The 19,530-nt window shown below is 41.1% G+C and overlaps 1 protein-coding gene across 1 annotated transcript in view; it reads left to right on the top strand.

Moving 5' to 3' along the window:
- The window catches only part of znf236 (zinc finger protein 236), a 50,100-nt gene that overhangs the window by 25,798 nt on the left and 4,772 nt on the right, over positions 1 to 19,530 (top strand). Inside the window, exons 16-31 of the mRNA XM_005743235.1 lie at positions 1,035 to 1,177; positions 1,529 to 1,632; positions 3,370 to 3,521; positions 3,765 to 3,941; positions 4,195 to 4,498; positions 5,150 to 5,253; positions 5,916 to 6,359; positions 7,273 to 7,418; positions 7,821 to 8,052; positions 8,147 to 8,332; positions 9,206 to 9,364; positions 11,896 to 12,053; positions 12,202 to 12,330; positions 12,454 to 12,642; positions 14,636 to 14,765; positions 17,613 to 17,786. Of these exons, the coding sequence (XP_005743292.1) occupies positions 1,035 to 1,177; positions 1,529 to 1,632; positions 3,370 to 3,521; positions 3,765 to 3,941; positions 4,195 to 4,498; positions 5,150 to 5,253; positions 5,916 to 6,359; positions 7,273 to 7,418; positions 7,821 to 8,052; positions 8,147 to 8,332; positions 9,206 to 9,364; positions 11,896 to 12,053; positions 12,202 to 12,330; positions 12,454 to 12,642; positions 14,636 to 14,765; positions 17,613 to 17,786 (2,931 nt within the window). The remainder of the gene's footprint in view (positions 1 to 1,034; positions 1,178 to 1,528; positions 1,633 to 3,369; positions 3,522 to 3,764; positions 3,942 to 4,194; positions 4,499 to 5,149; positions 5,254 to 5,915; positions 6,360 to 7,272; positions 7,419 to 7,820; positions 8,053 to 8,146; positions 8,333 to 9,205; positions 9,365 to 11,895; positions 12,054 to 12,201; positions 12,331 to 12,453; positions 12,643 to 14,635; positions 14,766 to 17,612; positions 17,787 to 19,530) is intronic.

Here is a 19,530-nt window from a genome sequence, read left to right as displayed (position 1 = left end):
ATAACACACGTGAATAGACCCAGAAAAACCGAGTTAACGATCAAAACGATAACAAAATAACGCTGAAAACCGATAAAAACCCTGAAAACTATACAGGGTGTACAATGTATAGTTTTACAAAGGGGGGGTGTACAATGATCTGTTGCTGTCTGCACAAATGCAAATTCACATTAGCTACTTACATTCAGAGTCCAGCCAGGGCATCATAGATTTGGAACATCTGTCTGCTTTTATAAATTAGATCAAATTACTTGCAAACCTTTGCGATTCTGTCCAAGAGTGATTGTAGCCGATCTTCAGATGGGAGACAGACTGCTTTCCTTCAGGCAACCCGTGCAATCGCCTCAAACTGCATGCATGAATGCAAAAACAATTCAAGACAAGTCACCTTGTGTTCTTTTAGCCAGTGCAATAATTGCAGAATATTCTTGTAACAGCCTCTAGGGTGTACATCACACAGCATCAGTTCAGCTTTAATTATGTAGCATGGCAACTGTTATCTCAAGGGAAGCTTTACATTGTAATGTAAAGACCTCACAGTATTATAAAGGTAACCTAGAGGTCCCCAATGAGCAGGCGCTGTGCAGTAGTGAGGGGGAAAAACACTTTTATCAGGAAGAAGTGGAAAAAAAAGCAAAGAGAGAAGAAGAGCACAGATAAACAAACAATACCAGCTATAACAATAAAACACCTTTCTGCTGCAGGCTGAAATCCCAGGGGCGGTCGGACACTTTGGAAGACTGATAGTGTTGAGTTCAGCTTTTTTTTTTTTTTTTTTAAATCAATAAAAGCCATCCTCCCTGATGGCTGATATTGTGCTGTGTAATGCAGATCTTAGACACTTTTTCAGATTTCATAGATTCCTATTATTATTCCTATTATGTTTTTAGTTGAAAAAAAGTGAAACATGTCTTGTGTTTGGTTTTTTTTGTTGTTGTTTTTTTCAGGTAGACCCAATATTGCTATCAGCCAGAGGTTAGATCTTTGGATTTGACTATAAACAAGACTGATTATTCTCGTCTGACTCCATCTAGGCTTCACCATCACTGAAACGAGCTACAATCAGTCCCAGTTCTCCACAGTCCAGCAGCTGCAGGACTCCAGCACCCTGGAGTCTCAGGCCCTTTCATCCAGCTATCACCCTCCAAATCTGCTTCATGTCCCACCTGCTGAGGTGGTAAGTTATGAGTAGCTTTCCTTCTTTCATTTTAAATACATCATTACATTTTCATTAGTGTGCAACCACCTGAAACTAAAAATCGTTTTTTCACTGGGTTCAAATCAGCCCACTGGATCTGATATAGAGAGACGGCCCAAAATGTTGCGTATTATTTCTACAGTAGCAAATAAAATGCTAAAAACACAATGAGGTCGCATGACCTTCTTTCATATACTGTCTGTAGACTCTATCATGCATATGTTATGCATATACTAGTGTCAGTAACCTCATTTATTCCCTGTCCTTGAAAGTGCACATGTATTTGTATGTGTTTTAAGTTGTGCCAGTATTGATCTTTTTTTTATGCAGACGAATGGGCTTCTTCAGCAGAGCAGTCAAAACGACCTCCAGTTGCCTACAGAGACACAGGAGTACCAGGAAGACTGTGAAGACAACACTAAGAGAGCCTACAGGTGTGTGTGTTTCCATGTACCTATATGACTGTCTTAAGAAATGACTCCCACCTCTTTAGTGTTTAAATTACTATCTTTTAAAAACATCATTAGTTTGAATTACAGCTTCCACACTTCCTTGCCTGTCTTTGCACCCATATTTCTCAAAGGCAGGTTCTGCAGTTTGTCTTTGCTAAATTATTTCAGAAATCTGTCAGGATAGAGGTCACTAGCTGAGCTCTAGTCAAAGGTCTCCTCTCCAGCTTTCTCTGCTTAGGCCAGATGATTCGGGACATTCAGTGAGATTACCAAAACTGTTCTTGTTATATTTGCTACAAGTGACTGTACTTTAAAGTAAATCTTTGCCCATTCTTATGTTGTCCACAATCTGCTCCCTCTATCATCATGACTCACCTCCTCCTGGATTGACTACCTTAAGGCTGATCCATTACAGAAGTGATCTCAACCGTACAATGAGCAGAACCTGGTTTACACCACAGCATTTGGCATTCAGACTGAAGAGTTCAATTTTTATCTCATCAAAGTAGAAAATGTGCCCTTGTGTTGTTTGAGAGCGGTTTTACAGACCACGGGTAATTCGAGGGTAGTGTCAGTCTGCTCATTCCACCATTTAGAGCTGATTTCTGCAGCACTTACGCCTGATGAGTCTGGGTGCTGCAGGTTTTCTGACATGATCATTGATCATAAACCTCTGCTAGGCTCTCCTGTCCTTTTTTCTTGATCTACAGTCTTGTTATTAATTTTGTGTCGCCTAAATCACCCAAACAATCTGTTTCCAGAGCCTAAAAAGATTAATGATATTAAGTGTTATAAGCAGTGACCTTGAGGAGGCAGATGGTTTATAACTTTGTCCTTAATAACCTTACCTAACTTTGTTATCAGTGTCTTTCAATTTAAACTTTTGCACAGATAAAGCAATAGTATTTACAGAGATTTATTCGCTCATGTGTCTCAGGCTTCTCATTATGTTGAAATGGATTGACATCATTTTTTTGTCTACTTATTTTGCCTTATTTATGGATTTAACTGAAATGAAAGTCAATATTATTGGTTTTCTAATTTATTTCTAGTTAGACAGTTGGTGACAGTTTGCTGTCTATCCATACAGTCCATAAAAACTGACCAGAGAATAGTTCAGTTTCTAAATAAATCTAAATACTTTAACTGCACTATGTGGATACTGCTACTGCTACTGGGCCAAACTCTTTTATATTCGAAAAGCTGAGCCTGTAGTTTGTACTAAATTATTCAGTTTAGCTCTGGCAGATGATGTAAAGGCTCACCTGACTGACGAGTGGTCTATCTTTAAAATACAGCCCAGGGCCTTTGCTTCATCATGTCCTCTTCCTATGCCCTGCATTTCTTCTCTTTCTTTTATTATCATTATCAGATAATGCCTTATGCTTTTATGTGGTTTATGGTCACGTTTAAGAGAAGACTAACAGATGTTGCACAAAACCACCAGTTAAAATAAAACATGTTTGCGAAAGGCAAGTTGCTGTTTTCTTAAGCTGTCTTGTGTGTATGTCCTTTCTCTATTTCACAAATAACAAGGCAGTGTAGATCATACGTCCAGTGAAATATTGCTATGTTATTAAAAATGTAATAAAATAATTACATGTTAAGAATTGTTCCAATTCGCATAAATTACTCTCCCAGATCTGGTGAATAACAATAATTCATAAAGATTTACAGCGATTCATTCATTCATGTTGTTGCTGTTTTTTCCATTATCAGGTGCACTTGGTGCAGTAAAGCCTTTAAAAAGTCAAGCCACTTGAAACAGCACGTGAGATCGCACACTGGGGAGAAACCATTCGGATGTAACCTCTGTGGACGAGCCTTTGTATCAGCTGGAGTACTCAAGTCCCATCTGAATACCCATACAGGTGAGCTCGAGGTCGAGTATGCCATGTTTCACAATGGCATCCTAATTTGCCTAAATTATCTACACTCTAGTCCTTCAAAAGTGGAATAAGTCTATGAACTAAACATACTAAACATGACATTGATTTCATTTTAATTTTTTAATTTGTAAGTCTTTTTCAGGGTCTGGCAGTAACAGTAGTGACACCCTAGAGGCTGTCACAAGGATCACACAACACCTTACCTCTGTTCTGTCTTCCCAACAGGAGTGAAGCCCTTTAAGTGTAATGTTTGTGACGCCTCCTTCACCACAAATGGCAGCCTGAATCGCCACATGATCATTCACATCAAGTCTTTCAAATGCTCCATGTGTGATGAGAGCTTCCGGACCAGCCTGCTTTGTAAGAGGCATATGAAAAAGGAGCACGCCATGGACGATCAAAGTAAGCATTACTGCATTGAGTTATACTGTATTTATATTAAACCATATGGTCTCTCCATCTTACACTGTTATACAGAGCTGTTCATGCACCACTTTTCCTTCAGCGAAGAGTGCCACATTAATCAAGTACAACATACATTATATCAGGCTTCAGCTTGTCTGAGTGCATCTTTGTCTCAGTCCAAGCTGCCTTGCATCAAAAGAAAGTGTCAACCAAAGATAGAAAGTGAAAAAACTGACTCTGTTTATCACAGTTATAGGCCTGGAGTCAAGTCAAGATGTGGAAGAAGAGGAAAATGAAGAGGAAAGTGAACAAAAGACATCAAAGAGGAGGGGTATGGAAATTATCACGTTCACTGAAGAGCAGGCAGCCGAATTGGCGAAGGATCCCGGCGAGGAGGCCTCAGTTTCGGAGCGAATACTTTCCCAGTCGGCAGCTGAAAGAGATCGGATCAGTGAGATTAAAGACAAAGCCGTGGAGCTGGAAACCGAACCCAAGTTTGCCAACTGCTGCAATTACTGCCCCAAGAGCTTCAAGAAGCCCAGCGACCTCGTCAGGTAAATGTTGTGCTGCGTATATAAATTTAGAAGAAATTTGTTTGTCTGCAGTAGTCAAAGTCTGAATTGTGTGAGTGTTGATGGTTGGAGGCTTATAGGACTGTGGACCTTATTTAGTTTTACAGCACTTGTCTGAACTGAATAATGACACAGCATAATAACATTGCTACTGTGTCCTCACACCCACAGTTGGGCTGTGAAAATGCAGTGGAGATTACATTAACCATCTAAAGGAAATAAGAAACAGCCTTAGATATAAATCATCAAGCTATAATTTAATGCATTAAGTAGATGTTGGATAGATTAACAACAAGCAATAGTTTATATGTATGAAGCCAAGGAAAACAAATCAAGGACATCAGAGAGGAGGTCAAAATAAATGCATTTTAAATCTCTTCAAATTCTGCTCCATGTTATTAAAACTGCACCACAAACACATTTTTTTTCATGATCTTTTTCAGTTTCTCACCAGAAAGATAAACTGTATGTCCATGGATGATAACCATTTGTATATATCTATTCATATTAGGGTGTGTCTTTACTTTATAATGCATTTAGTTTATTTAAAAGAAAGGTAATCATCACTTTGATATTCTCATGTGTCCTTGTGCTCTTGCAAGTATAACTATATCAATCCTTTTCAATGTCCAGACACATCAGGATCCACACAGGAGAGAGGCCTTACAAGTGTGACGAATGTGGGAAGAGTTTTACAGTGAAGTCGACCCTGGACTGCCACGTTAAAACACATACAGGTTAGTGGTTAATCAGTAGAATATGTTGCTGACTTGTTTGTGTCACCACAAACACCAACCTTACCTTAAAGAAGCTGACACAGTAAGATTGAGCTCTGTTAATTCCGTTCGTTTTAGCAGACCTAGCTAGTCATATATTTGTATAACCCTTTTTTTCAAACACACAGTCAAGAATACATTCATACATAACATTAGGTTTTATAAAAATGGCTGTACATCGTAACAAGATGATGCAGTGCTTTAGTAATTTAAAATAAGAGCATGGACCAAAAAGGAGGCCAACTGCTGGAATACAGTCTCAGCAGATCGGCTTATACAGCTCATCTACTGAGACCTTGACATTTGTAGCCATTTAGATGTGATTAATAGCATCTTAAAATGCATTGTGAATTTTACAGGACAACGAGATCACTGAAAAGTGCACGCCTAAAGCAAGTTAATCAAGATAAGAGAAAAAAGAAAAAAAAATGTTTATTAAAAGTAGTAAAAGTTATTGGCTGACATTAAAGGTTTGACATTTTTCTCTTTCTCAGATCAAAGAACCAAGACTAGATTCAAGATTCAAAATTCACATGCTGGTCAAAAATAAACCTGCGGTTTTTAAAGAGCAACGATTCATTTTCAGTTTGCCGCACATAACATCCTCTTTGTTTCTTATTCAGGTCAGAAGCTTTTCAGCTGTCATATGTGCAACACCTCCTTCTCTACAAAGGGGAGCCTGAAGGTGCACATGCGCCTCCACACCGGCTCCAAGCCCTTCAAGTGTCCCTTCTGCGAACTCCGCTTCAGAACTTCGGGTCACCGCAAAACACACATCCAGTGTCACTTCCGTCCAAACGGCGACGGCCGCAAATCCAAGCGTTCTTCCTCGTCCTCCAGTCAGGCCAGACAGGGTCAAGACCCAGCGACTGGGCAGGGTGTGGCTCCAAGTCAGGGGCAGCAGCCAACTGGATCAGAGGCTCTTCAGTCTGTGGGGCTGCTGCAAACACCCAGTGCTGACCCCAGCATTTACCTCCCAGCTAACCAGGTTCTCACAGGACAGTTTGACCAGAATCTACTGCAGTCAGGACTAGTAGGACAGGCCCTCCTGCCCGCCTCCATGTCAGGTAGGGATAATTAATGAGCCATTACTTTAATGCTGTAAAAGAGAGAATTGCAGCAAGAACAATGGTGTTTTGTTTATAACACACCTTTGATTTTAACTGACAGGTCCTAATGTTTTCAGTAAAGCACCATAAGAGCACGAAATGAGTGAAGGCTGGTGCCCAAATTTTAATATCCAAGATATCACTGTGCAGTATTATTGACGACCCACTGGCAACACATTTCTTGTGAATGCCACAAAGAGTTACACATTCCTTGGTAGAAATGATAGGTGTACGATTAATGCACCAACAGTTGGTTGTTGTCAGCAGTTGTGACAGGAATGCCCCAGAGGATCATCATTTGTAGTCTCATTGCTTCATATTCAGTTGGCAACATCAAGGGCAAAAAAGGGTTGCACCGCGGCACCCGATGTCAAGCAGACAAAAACACGCCTTCATTGAAGCCCCAGCGCAGTGCGTGGTTGTTTTTGAAGGAAATCGGTCTTTATGTGATGAGAAAAGTCTATCAAAGCATCTCCAAACATTCACAGTGATCGAATAAAAGAAAAGGGAAACAACAAATGATGCAGGGACGACATTGTGATTATTAATTGGGTTTTTGGAGGAGCTCTGATTTCTAAATGCAGCACTGCAGTCAAACATTCGCTAAAATGTTTAAACGATTAGATTGATGAAGTCTGGCAACATATAAATTTACTTTTCCCACCCTTCACCTGGAGCAGGACAGTGGAGTATTCAGGATTCCTTCCCCCCCCCCAACATAGAAAACTTTTAACTCACATTTTCCTGCTAAGAACTGTTATCCATTAACCGTTAATTATAGTCTTATTCGCGTGGTCCTAATCCTGTATTATTACATAGCTACTCTCCTGTCAAACATTTACATATGTTTGTGTCTGTGTGTGTGCCTCAGCTGCAGGAGACTTGACCGTGTCGCTCCCAGATGGCCTTACCACGCTGGATGGCATCCACTTGCAGCTGACGCCCGCCAACCTGGTGTGTCCCAACGTCCAGATCTCCGGCATCGACACCAGCAACATCAACAACATCACACTACAGGTTACACATCACCCCTGCCGAACTCTGTGTTATTATCCATATTACTATCCATGTCTAGCCAGCCTAATGTAGGTTGTAGGTTGTGCTCCGAAGAAAACGTGTTTGAGTAATGGTTATTGAAATAGTGTAAGCTATTGAAGGGTGAGTGGTGGCAGGGTGGCAGTCATGCTTCTGAGTAATCGACAGGGAGGCACATCCTATAGTGATGCATGCTAGGAATGAGAACAGTGTCAGTCAACAAAGTCATACATAAAACTTTGAAAATGTTTAAAAGCATTGAAAGGAAATCTTATCATTACTTTATTCCATAATGTAAAAGAAAAGAAAATCCTAACATTGTTGCTGATTCCCCCACACATGCTCTCCTTCATTTTCAAGTTAAGTAATACTCTCTCCTTTCAGATCGATCCCGCCCTCCTGCAGCAGACTCTACAGCAAGGCGGCCTCCTCTCGCAGCCCCTGAGTGTCGATACAGGTCTGGTCTCCCACTCAGGGAGCCAGCTCATGTCTACGACTGACACCTCAGTGTCTGCCAACGTTGTCATCCACCCACTGACCAGCCTGGCCTTGCAGCCCTCCACTATCACACCTGCGCAGGTCACAATGGCTGGACTATCTGAGCAGGATGCTGCCAGTATGTATGACAGCTCTAAGTGAAAAAAACATACAGAGTGGCCACATTGTACTAGGAGGTCACCATCTGTGTTATGTTGCTGTGGGTTGTGCAGGTTCTCAGGACCTAAGCAATGTCATGGGCAGCTCTGCGCTAGTGGCAGGTGGCAACAGCGGTCAGGAGATCACCCTGACCATCAACAACTCCAGCCTGACACAAGCTCTCGCCCAAGTCCAGGCTTCAGCTGCTGGTTCTGGCACAGCAGGAGGAAATCCTCAGGAGATCACCCTCACCATATCAGGTAGAAACAAAAATATCAAATACCAAAAATACACAGCTCTGCTGAACATGTTTTTTAGTAAAGGCAGAAAGGGGCTATTGATAACAAACATGGGAAAATAATAATAAAAAAAAAAAAGCTCTCAACTATCACTATTGATTTTCTCACTCAGGCAAACACACTAGCAGGCAAAGAGGAAAAAAATGAAGCCAATAATAACTCAGAGCCACTTCACAAACCCAGATCTAAAGACACTCTATTAGAGGCCATTTTTCAGCTTTTGTATACACCATCAGCATCACCCATTTGGCTGTATCATCTGGGGATTTAAAGTTCATTGCATCAACAATGTGAAGGAGGGATGTAGCTGTATCACTAAGCCTGCTAAGTCTACTCAGCTCAGCTCAATCTCTCTTTCATTTCAGCTCTCTGACTTATTGTATCGTGATTGCAGTCTTTCAGATTAAAGCTTTAAGAAGCTATTCTCATTTTAAGTTTTTTATTTATGAATAAGTGCAGTTCCATCAAAAATAAGATTTTTTCCTGCCCAGGCAGCAGAAATTATTGGGCTGGAAATACATCGTCTTAAGAGAGAAAAATGTTATCAGTCATATTCTTCTTATTTTAGTGTGACAATATGTTTGGTTAATAAAAGTTAAGCACTTATTAAACTACACCGTATGTGGCATTGCATGGCATATTAATCATGTGTAAAACCTAATTCAATTAACCCTGAAGGAATTTTGTTGTTTGAATCTTACTTTGTTACTTTGTTTGCGTTTGACCACCCTTCAAAATATGAACTACATTTCAGAAAACACTTAGCATCTTTATAATAGAAGCAAATAACCTCATGAAAATAATTAAAGCTCATATTCTACAATACAATTGCAGGTCAGGATCTGCTCCCCCAGCCAAACAATCCCAGTGCCGCTGAGATGAACGGCAGCATCAGGCTAGCGTCACCGCTAAACGGCCAAACCACCAGTGCAACTCTGACCATCACCAATGACCACCTGCTACCTCAAAGCCCCGCCAATACTGGAAATGCTGGTAAGACTATACCCGTCTTCTAACCGCGTGTGATAAGAGAGTTGCATTCTTTCCAAACGATTTTTACAGCTTACTTCAAATATGCATCTGCATGTAATATTGCCCTGGTCATGAAAGACATGCATGACCAGAGAAGATCCTGAATTTGACTTGCACCTTCTTTCACAAAAGCCGTTTTTTCAAAAGCTAAACTACAGTAGCTGGCATGACTTGCAGACTTGCAGTTGCTCTCCATGATCTGAAAAAGATGTGCCTGTTTATCAGACTCCTATAGAGGCTGTTATGTTTTTCCTCCACGTCGTTTACACTCTCTCAGCCCTGAAGCATCCCTTCTGTGCTGCTGCACGCACTCTTTCGTTTATCCTCTTATGACTTGCAACTGCCAACATTTTGTTTTCATTCACATTTTGTTCAGGATCCCAACAGATTTCCTTTGACTTTTTTTGTAATATGACAAGACTTTTGGGTTTCAGAGAAACTAAACTTTATTAGAAGTAGAGGGTTCTACTTCACCAGCACAAACTGTGAGAGGTCCCCCAACTGTGGAGAGATCAAAGTGCACGAGGAAAGCTGCCAGATAGATTTTCAAACCTGAGAAACCCTAATCGTCTGCCATGTCCAGATCACTCAAGAGATATTAAAAATTGCTATGACAAAAATGAAGCTTGAACTTTTCTGCTCTCTAACAGGGAGCGTGCCAGAAAAATTGCAACTCAGGGTTGTGTTTTTATTTTTTTTATTTTTTCTCCAGACAAAAAGCTAAAGCAGGCTCGTCAATTGTTGCAATTGACTGTCAATGCTGCTGGATTCAAGTGTTTTGGAACCCCTCAATTCGAATGCTAGCAGCTAATTTTGACAGATGGTTAACACCTCTTTCTTTGGCTACCCACTTATGTCTGTTTTTAGGGTTGCAGCTATCGATTGTTACATTGACTGATTGACTAATTTGATAATAAATACTTCTGTCTTCTTAATAAGCATTAGTAAATATTCGAAAGAGAAAAAAAATTACAGGTCTTTCAAAATGAGCTGCTCATTGGTTTCCATGTTAGAAATTCCAGTGTTTTACAGTGTATACAGCATCTGTCAAAAAAAAGAAAAACAGCTTAACCCCGTGACCCTGTTTATATATATATTTTAAAGAAAATATTATATTAAATGCATAAATATATAAATACTCTCAAGTCAAATAAAAAAGATATATATGCAATATAAACAAAGGCATAAACATTTATCTTAATTTTGTTATTTTGGAAAGATTTCTGACACTAGTAGGAGGTAAAAAGAGTTCTGAAAGTGAAGATTTTTGTGGCGTTTGTATCTGTGAGTTTTTATGCTGTGCAAGTTCAAGTGTACAACTGAATGAGTGAGTTTGTGCCTTTAAAACCTAACAACGCTGAGGTCAGTGGGGTTTTACTGGCTTTGATCTGAAAAAGGTAGAAAAATAAAATAAAATGTAAAAATGAAAGCCTTGAAATAAATATGGTCCAGTACACCCCATGCCCCCCTTTAGACTCACCCCTGTTCACCTCCATGTAAAATAGGACAAGCAGTACAATTTAAACATATTATCAAACTGAATTAGCAGTTTATCAGCATACTTTAATACAACTTCTGGAAGCTTGAATAACTACTTTATAGTTATGAAGTCCAGTCTGTCAGAGAGCTTGTCACCTAGAAGCCTGATCAAATTTTCTGTCTCATCTATATCTCTTCATTACCTTCCACTTAACTCAAGTGGAAATAAAAATAATAATAATAATGTTCCCACAGCTTCTCTGAGACACACAGAGCATCTTTGATTTTGTTGCTTTGGCTAAAACCTTCCTGTCACTCTGTCTGCAGACACGGTCCAACCCGTGATTTGACTGAGAAACTGTATTTTTATTCAAACCAAATATTGTCTAGTTTTGTGCGTCTCTAATGCAATATCCTCCCAAACCTAATGAATCTGCCAGTGTTAGTTTCAGTCAGAGAGCAAAGCACCAAAAGAGCTGTGGTTGCCAGCCCAAACCCTCATCTGTCTCAGAAGGTGTCCCAGATTTGTGTGAGAGGATACTTGTCAAAAGACTGTTCTTTAAAATGTGGAGTGAAATTATCCTTCATTCTGGCCAGCCAAAGATATGATTTCATAGACCCAACAGGAAATGAAAACTGCTCTGATAAGGCAGTATGAGAGAGTGAATGTAAGTGGGCTAAAACTGCAGCTTTCCGTTGTCACAGACAGCCAGAGTTTTACACCGGATTCTCTCCCTGACGTAACCCCAAAGGGGATTTTTGTCTGTAATTGAACCAGTGACCCTTCATTTGCCAAGAACATTTGTTAACCACTACACCAATGGAGACACTAATATTGAAAAAGGTTTTGTGGATAAGTGAAAAATGAGCTTTTTTATGGCATCCAGGTCTGTTGTGTCTAAGAGGATAATGTTCATTTAAACACAGTTTCTTTGTATGTCTGCATTTTGCGCACAGTTGCTGGTGGCATAAACCAGCTGGGTATTAACCTTTTAACCACTCTCTCCTGTCAGTCACCAGTCTGCCACCAAGCACCACCCTGTCTCACACTGCTGCCTCCCAGAGCCTAGTGATGTCACCAGGAACTGTGGCCAGTGATGGCAGCGTCACACTAACCCTTGCAGATGCTCAGGGCATGCTGGATGGCGTCACCTTAAACCTCAATACACAGGTATAAAAAAAAAACCAAATGTCCAGCACAATTTACAGACTGTAGTAGCTGCTATTTTGCATTATTACTAATTTAACATGACAATCAAAATGTGTCAGACATGAGTTATGTCATGAAGCGCTTTTTCAATGTATATTTTGTTTTTTAGGGTCAGACTTTCCCTGCAGTACTGAATGATTCTGGCCTAACAGGACAGCCAGGGACCACAGGCCAGCAGGTCATACTGGTTAGCCACCAGTCCCAGTCCGCAAATGGAGCAACAGACAATGGATATACTGTAAGTATATTTGTTTTGCTTGCTTCACCAATCCAGGGGAAGAGCTCAAAGAGTGCCTGTCAGCTGATGTTTATACCATCACCATTATGCATTGTAAGCTCTTTGTCTTTGTGCGTGCTTCAGATTTCCACTGATAAGGGTGGGAAAGAGCTCCAGGTGGATACTGATAACCGAAATCAGTGTTTCTACTGTAATCAAGTGTGCCAGAATGCCAATACACTGCGACGTCACTGCAGACAGGCTCACGGCAAGGACCGCTGTCATGTCTGCAGCCTCTGTAGAAAGGCCTTCAAGCGAGCTACACACCTGAAAGTAAGAACTTATACAGACACAGCCTGTTGAAAAATTGTTTTAAATCTAAGCTGCTGAGAGCATTTATCTAAATCATCCAGCTATTGGAATACAGGGAAAAAAAACCCTGCTTTTTATATAAAGACATAGAAATGATAAATGACCCTCTTTAGGTTTTATTAAAGCAGTATGTCAACTTGCATGGCACGGTTTGTTTTTTTATTTTATTTTTATTAGTCAGTGCCTCTACCTTAGGTGTGAAAGTTATAGATTTGAAGACTGTAAGAAAAGTAGCTTCACATTTTAATGCATCAAAAAACTCAATACAGCACAGCCTGTGTACGGGTAAAGCTTCAAGTTGCAGTCCCTGTCACTTTTAACTACACAACAAAGCAACCAGACTGTGAAGGAGCGTGCATGCTTCTCTTTGCCACTGACCCTCTTCACAGTCAAGCACACAAATGCCAGGGAGAAGGAAGACACAGCTCTGTACTCAAGCCCTCTTCCTGCTATTTTTCGTGTTTCTTCTCAAAGGCCACAAAGTGAAAGCCCTTTTTTTTCTGTAAATGTGCCCCAGTGCGTTGAACAGTAACTGTCTCCCATGAATGTAGTGCGGTGGAGATTAATTGCTGTCACACAGAGAGCGGCTGACCTCTTTCCACATCCCTGAGACTCTTTATTAGTCTACAACCAGAAGTTGGATGTTGACGGGTTTTTTTAAAATGAATTAGTTCTGCAGTTATTTTTCATTTTTTCTGTTGGACCCCAGATAATGATTTGGCTTTTTTAATTACAGCCAGACATCCAAAAACTTTAGCTTCATAATATACTGAAAAAATTAACTGCACACTTACAGAATACCCAATCCGTTTTTGCTTCAAAGCAAATTCCTCCGGAAATATCAGGAATACAGATACATTAATAATGTGGTACAATTGTACAGTAGTCCACTGTCATAAATCACTGGAGCTTTTTAAGCCGCAATAGAATATTTACCTCAATTAATATATAATAACTCACTGCCTTTTTTGCCAAAAGTTAAGGAGGTGTCTTTTGTGTGTATATCAGAGATAAATCTACAGCCAGGATAGCTTACAGTGTAGAAATGGGAGACTGACTAGCCTAGCTCACGCCAGATGCAACAAAATCACCCTATCAGTTATTCAGTGTACACCATAGTGTGTTTTTTGTCAGCTCTTTTACTTTTGTTGCTATGATACTGGATAGTCACAGAATAAAAGTGTCACTGCTTAACTGTTAGAGCCACAGTGAACAAAATGTTCCTCCAAACATTATTTTTCATATCAGCAATGTAGTGTACTTGCAACCCAGTATCGTGATAGCCTCGAATTTCATTTGCTACATGTATGAATATTCAGAGGGCTGCACTATTGACTTCTACTTCATTAGAGTTTAGCATTTGTACAGCTAGGATGTAATAGCTGGTCAGTGTTGGTTACTTGGAAAACTGAGTACAAAGTGTTAGCATAAGTAGTGTTAGATTTCCTTGATAATACAAAAAAGCACTACCACGGTACTAAAACTAGCTTAAAATGTTGTCTGATAATAGTAATATATAAATAGAACGTGGAGCACAGAAATGTGAGAGGTAATATATCTTCAGTAATTCAGAAACGATGACTACCTTACATAGATTTATGTCATTGAGATCAGTACTCCTGATCAACACTGATCTTAATAAACATTTACTGAGATGAGCATATTTTTATTAATCCTTTATTTATCCAGGTAAAAAATCTCATTGAGATTAAAAATCTCATTTCCAAGAGAGACCTGGCAGTATATTAATACTGGGTGTAATTAATCTCCTTGTGTTGTCAAAGCAGCCCTAATTCTCTGTGACAAGGTCAAAGGATGCTGCTAATTTCTTTGAGGAATACAAATACAAATGATGAAATACAAATATTTGTGCAGGTTTTTCGCACTGATGCTGTGAGCGCCTGTCTGCTGAGGACAGAGTTAGACTGTAACTGTAAACTCATTTTATCTGCAGGAACATAAACGAGTGCACCAGCCGGGCCCGTCACCCAGCTCCCAGAAGCCCAGAGTCTTCAGTTGTTCCTCCTGCGTAAAAGCCTTCGCCAAGCGCAGTCAGCTGGAGAGACACAATCGAACGCACACAGGTGACAAAACACTGTCGTTCATTATAGTTTAAAATCCCAAACCCTAATCTGACAGTAGATGTAAAAGGCTGAGATGGTTTGGACATGTTCAGAGGAGGGGTGGTGGATAAGAGGAAAGAGTCTGCTATTGTTTTAGAAATAAAAACAACCGTGTATTTTCTTTAATATTAACATCATTTCAAAGCTTGAAGACTTATTTATTTTTCGACATAATCGCCATTTTGGTCGATTTTTAAACGCTGTGGCAGTTTTATAATACCCATGTCATACCCACTTGCTGCCACTGTAGCAGAATCGCCTTCCGGACAAATGTTCTTCCAACCTTGGCAACATGTTGTAGTCACTGGGTTGTAGTACAGGCCGTTTAAAAAAAAAAAAAAAGTAATATGTAATAAATAGTGTTGTGTATATACAGTTGAGTTATTGCCCATAGGATTGGTATTGCACAGTGGTGGTCCATAGAGGAAGTGGGAAGAAAAAATAAAAAATGGGGGGGGGTCAGTTATGGCTTTGGGAAAGAAACTGTTTTTGAGTCTGTGGGTTTTTGTGCTGATGCACCTGTAGCGCAGGCTGAACATGTTGAAACCAGGGTGGGAGCTGTCCTTGATAATGTTTGCTGCTCTGCTGAGGCTGCGGGAGAAATAAATGTCCATCAGGGAGGGGAGAGGGCAGCCGATCATCTTCTGTGCTGTCTTGACCACACTCTGAAGCCTCACTCTATCCGCCTTGGTGCAGCTGCCGTACCATACCGTGATGCAGTAGGTTAGCAGGCTCTCAATGGACGAGCGGTAAAAGGTCAGCAGCAGGTTGGAGTTCAGCTTGTACTTCCTGAGGACTCTCAGGAAGTGCAGCCGCTGTTGGGCCCTCTTGACGACCGCTGAGATATTGTCTGTCCAGGTGATGTCAGCAGAGATGAGGACACCAAGGAACTGGAAGGTGTGGACCCTCTCCACACACTCCCCATTGATGTAAAGGGGGGCCAAGTCAGTGCTGTGTCTCCTGAAGTCAACAATGAGCTCTTTGGTTTTCTTAGTGTTCAGTGCCAGGTTGTTTTCTGAACACCAGGCTGCCAGCTTCAGGACTTCCTCTCTGTAGTCTGCCTCGTCTCCCTTTGAGATGAGTCCGACTACCGTGGTGTCATCAGCAAACTTGATGATGAGAGTGTTGTTGTGGGTCGAACTGCAGTCGTGGGTGTAGAGAGAATACAGGAGGGGGCTCAGCACACAGCCCTGTGGGGAGCTGGTGCTCAGTGTGCGAGTGAAGGAGAGATGAGGGCCGAGTCTTACAGTCTGGGGCCGGTTTGTGAGAAAGTCCTTTATCCAGGCACATGTGAAAGGAGGGAGGCCAAGAGTGACCAGTTTGGTGATGAGGATGTCCGGGATGATTGTATTAAAGGCTGAGCTGTAGTCCACGAAGAACATTCGGACGTAGTTCTGCCACTGCTCTAGGTGACTCAGCACAGCGTGGAGGGCTGTGGCAATGCTGACAGGTACTGTGAAACACTGGAAAAACTCAGACGGGCATTTCAGAACTGGAGAACAGGAATACTGAGCAAGGGCGTAAGCATTCTCCACGACACCGCGCGTCCACACGTCGCCCGTCATAAATACATGGTTGTTTGTATTTCTAAAACAATAGGAGACCTTACTTTTGGGATTACCCTCGTACATTAACTCCTTTGTTGCGACTAATAATATGATTATTGAAAAAAAGTGGGATTTCAAGCAGTGTGTGTCATATTTAGCAGCTACAATCTTCCCCTTTCAGGCTCACTAATTCAAAAACTTATGCAAAGTTTATAAGCACATAAAAAAACATATTTCTGTCCTATCTTTCATTGGATCTCTCTCTGCTGGGTTGGCTCATAATTTTGTGCTGCGGGGTTTGTTATGCTTTATCTTTTAGCAGAAACCCCCCCAGAAATGTTCCACTTCCCCTTTGCTCCCAGCTTACGACTGACGTTTGTCACTGCTTGTTATCTCATGCCTAGCTTAACAGACGTGACAGGCCCTGAAATGAAAAATGTTTGAGGAGAAGCGACTCTGGTTGTGTAGCCCTGAATTCCTTAGGAATAGGAGCTGTTTCTTTGGTTAGTTTTGAACAGCAAGTTAGTGCAAAGAGTTGTAGCTTAAGCATAAACAATGTAGGCATAGCTGCTTTGCCTGTGTGTCAGAAGATGTGAAATAAATTGTATCTTGAGGGGAAAAAGAATATGATTTCTTTACATGGCCATTATCACAATAGCATCCAGCTGCTTCGGTTCAGCTGGATGCTGATTTGTTTGTTTCAGCAGGACACGGCATTAATACGTGAAGAGTTTTCTTACATTTGGCGTACTGAAGGGTCTGCATTTTAGATCCCAGTAACTGAACTGCAGGAGACTGCAGCATTAAAAACACTTGCTTTAGGTTCACCATCTCTCCTTAATGAAACCAGAAAATCACCACCTCTAAATGCACACTCCTACAGTAACAGTGACCTTTCAGCACCCTCATCAAGGACGCAGCGGGTTATGGCAGTTTAATTTCGACACCTAGAAAATTACTCACAAGAGGAAACATGTCAGGATTTGTGTGGCTTTTGTTTCCTACTCAGATTGTAGTACACTTTTGTTAATAACATAGCTTGTGAAAGCAGTTTGTGCACAATGCAGTTCACTTCACAGCTGCTTATTTACAGGAATAAAATCCTTATATCATTATCCATCAATGGGAGCGTTTTGTTCAGCTGTTTGTGAATCAGAGGAGAATCTTTACTAAGAATGTACACAGTATGTGTGAGTTTTTGAACATATTGGGGTAGCATCTGTTGATACTGATTAAACTGTGGGCCTGTGTGTTACTGCAGGTGAGCGGCCTTTCAAGTGCACTCAGTGTGACAAGGCCTTCAACCAGAAGAGCGCTCTGCAGGTCCACATGGTCAAACACACTGGAAAGAAGCCATTCAAGTGTGAGGTGTGCAACATCAGATTCACCCAGAAAAGCAACATGAAGCATCACATGAAGAGATCGCACGGCTACGGTAAGCGCCGGGTGTCACGGCACTAATTAGAAAAAACCCTGCATCTCTCTCCTGTTAGATTCTCTTTCAGTCAGAAAAAAAATGTTTCCAAGGTCATTGAGGAATTTAGCGCGTCACAAAAAAGTCTTTGTGTCTCTTAGTGTCAAGGTTACATTTCCTACATGGTGGGAATGGTGAACATTAAAAGGTGTCTCTGAGCGCTTAAATGATTGAAAAGCACTACAGGCTGTCCCCATTAGAAAAAACACACACCATCTCTCATCCTCGCATGTAGTATCTGTGGGGCTTCACTTCATGATCCTTCTCATTAAGAATGAGTTGTTAGAATGCCAACACTCAGTCTCATCAAACACACACACACACGTGCAGTCGCCTTCATCTTGCAGGCTTGGTGAAGCTTCACAGCAGGGGAGCTTTGCTGAGTGGTCCATCAGCTGTTCCCAGAAGCCTCCACTTTGATATCTATCATTGACATGAATGTTAATTTATTGTCTTTCAAAGTTTACCCCAAGACCCTCTTTTGTTTAACCTTGGACACATACACAGTGTTCGCTGTTCTGGGAACCTGAGCGGTACATACTGAGGAGGGCCTGAGGAGGAGAACAGAGCTGTCAGATCTGTTTAACAGAACAGCTTATTTAACTTGAAATCCAGCTCCGCAAAAGGTTCCTGCTCTGTACCCTCTGGCTGAATAAAGAAAACCAAGTGTCTTTTTCAAAGTTGTTTTTTTACTTTTATAGTTATCCAAATCTTAAAGACATGCCGAAATTAAAAGAATATGTTTTGAGGTTGACTAATGTCTCATATTTTCAGAAAACAACAAAGTCACGCAGCATGAAATGTGTGACTGATTCTTGCTACAGTGCAGATAAGACACAAAGCAGCCGTGTCCACGCACTTGAAAACTGTGTTTTCAACTTACAGACACAGCGTGTGCAAATCACAGCGACAGGGCAGAATATTAATGTGTGATTCAAAACGCAGCCACCTGCTCTTCTTTGTGTTAGCGGCCTAGCTTCTCAATGAGGGTTTTTATAAGCTTTTCATCAACATCTTGTACAAGAACGGTTAGACGCTTGTGTGGGACCATGTGATCAAGGTACAAACATTTGAGTAAAGTGAGAGTTTTCAGGCAGTATAATGTCTTCAGCACATCTTCTTGGTTTTTCAAGCTGAGATTCATCTCCAATGTCCTAACCACTATTTTCCAGGTGGCCAGTAAATCTTGGAGCTTTTATTTGTCTACCTATCTCATATCATGAGCCAGCTGTATCAGTACACTGGAATTTAAAGGTCTTTAGTGAACTTAAGTTTCTCAAATACGGGGTTTAGTAATAGTAATAATAATAATATTATAATGGATTGCATTTATATAGCGCTTTTCAAGGCACCTAAAGTGCTTTACAATTCCACTATTCAGTCACTCTCACATTCACACACTGGTGGAGGCAAGCTACAGTTGCAGCCACAGCTGCCCTGGGGCAGAAGCCCCATATCGCGCCATCAGCCCCTCTGGCTATCACCAGTAGGAGGTAGGTGAAGTGTCTTGCCCAAGGACACAACGACCAGGACAGAGGAACAACCTCCTGCCAGAGAAACAACCTCCTTCTAAACGTCAGTAAGACAAAGGAGCTGATAGTGGGCTTCAGCACTAAGCAGGAGAGGAACTACCAGACCCCCGTCATCAACGAGTGCCCAGTGGAGAGAGTGGACAGCTTCAAATACCTCGGAGTTCACATCACGC

Source organism: Pundamilia nyererei, unplaced genomic scaffold (assembly GCF_000239375.1).
Source record: "Pundamilia nyererei isolate P.nyererei 1_Seehausen unplaced genomic scaffold, PunNye1.0 scaffold00129, whole genome shotgun sequence".
NCBI classification, from domain to species: domain Eukaryota; kingdom Metazoa; phylum Chordata; class Actinopteri; order Cichliformes; family Cichlidae; genus Pundamilia; species Pundamilia nyererei.
Note: the sequence above shows the minus strand (reverse complement) of the source record. Positions and strands in the feature narration are given on the sequence as shown.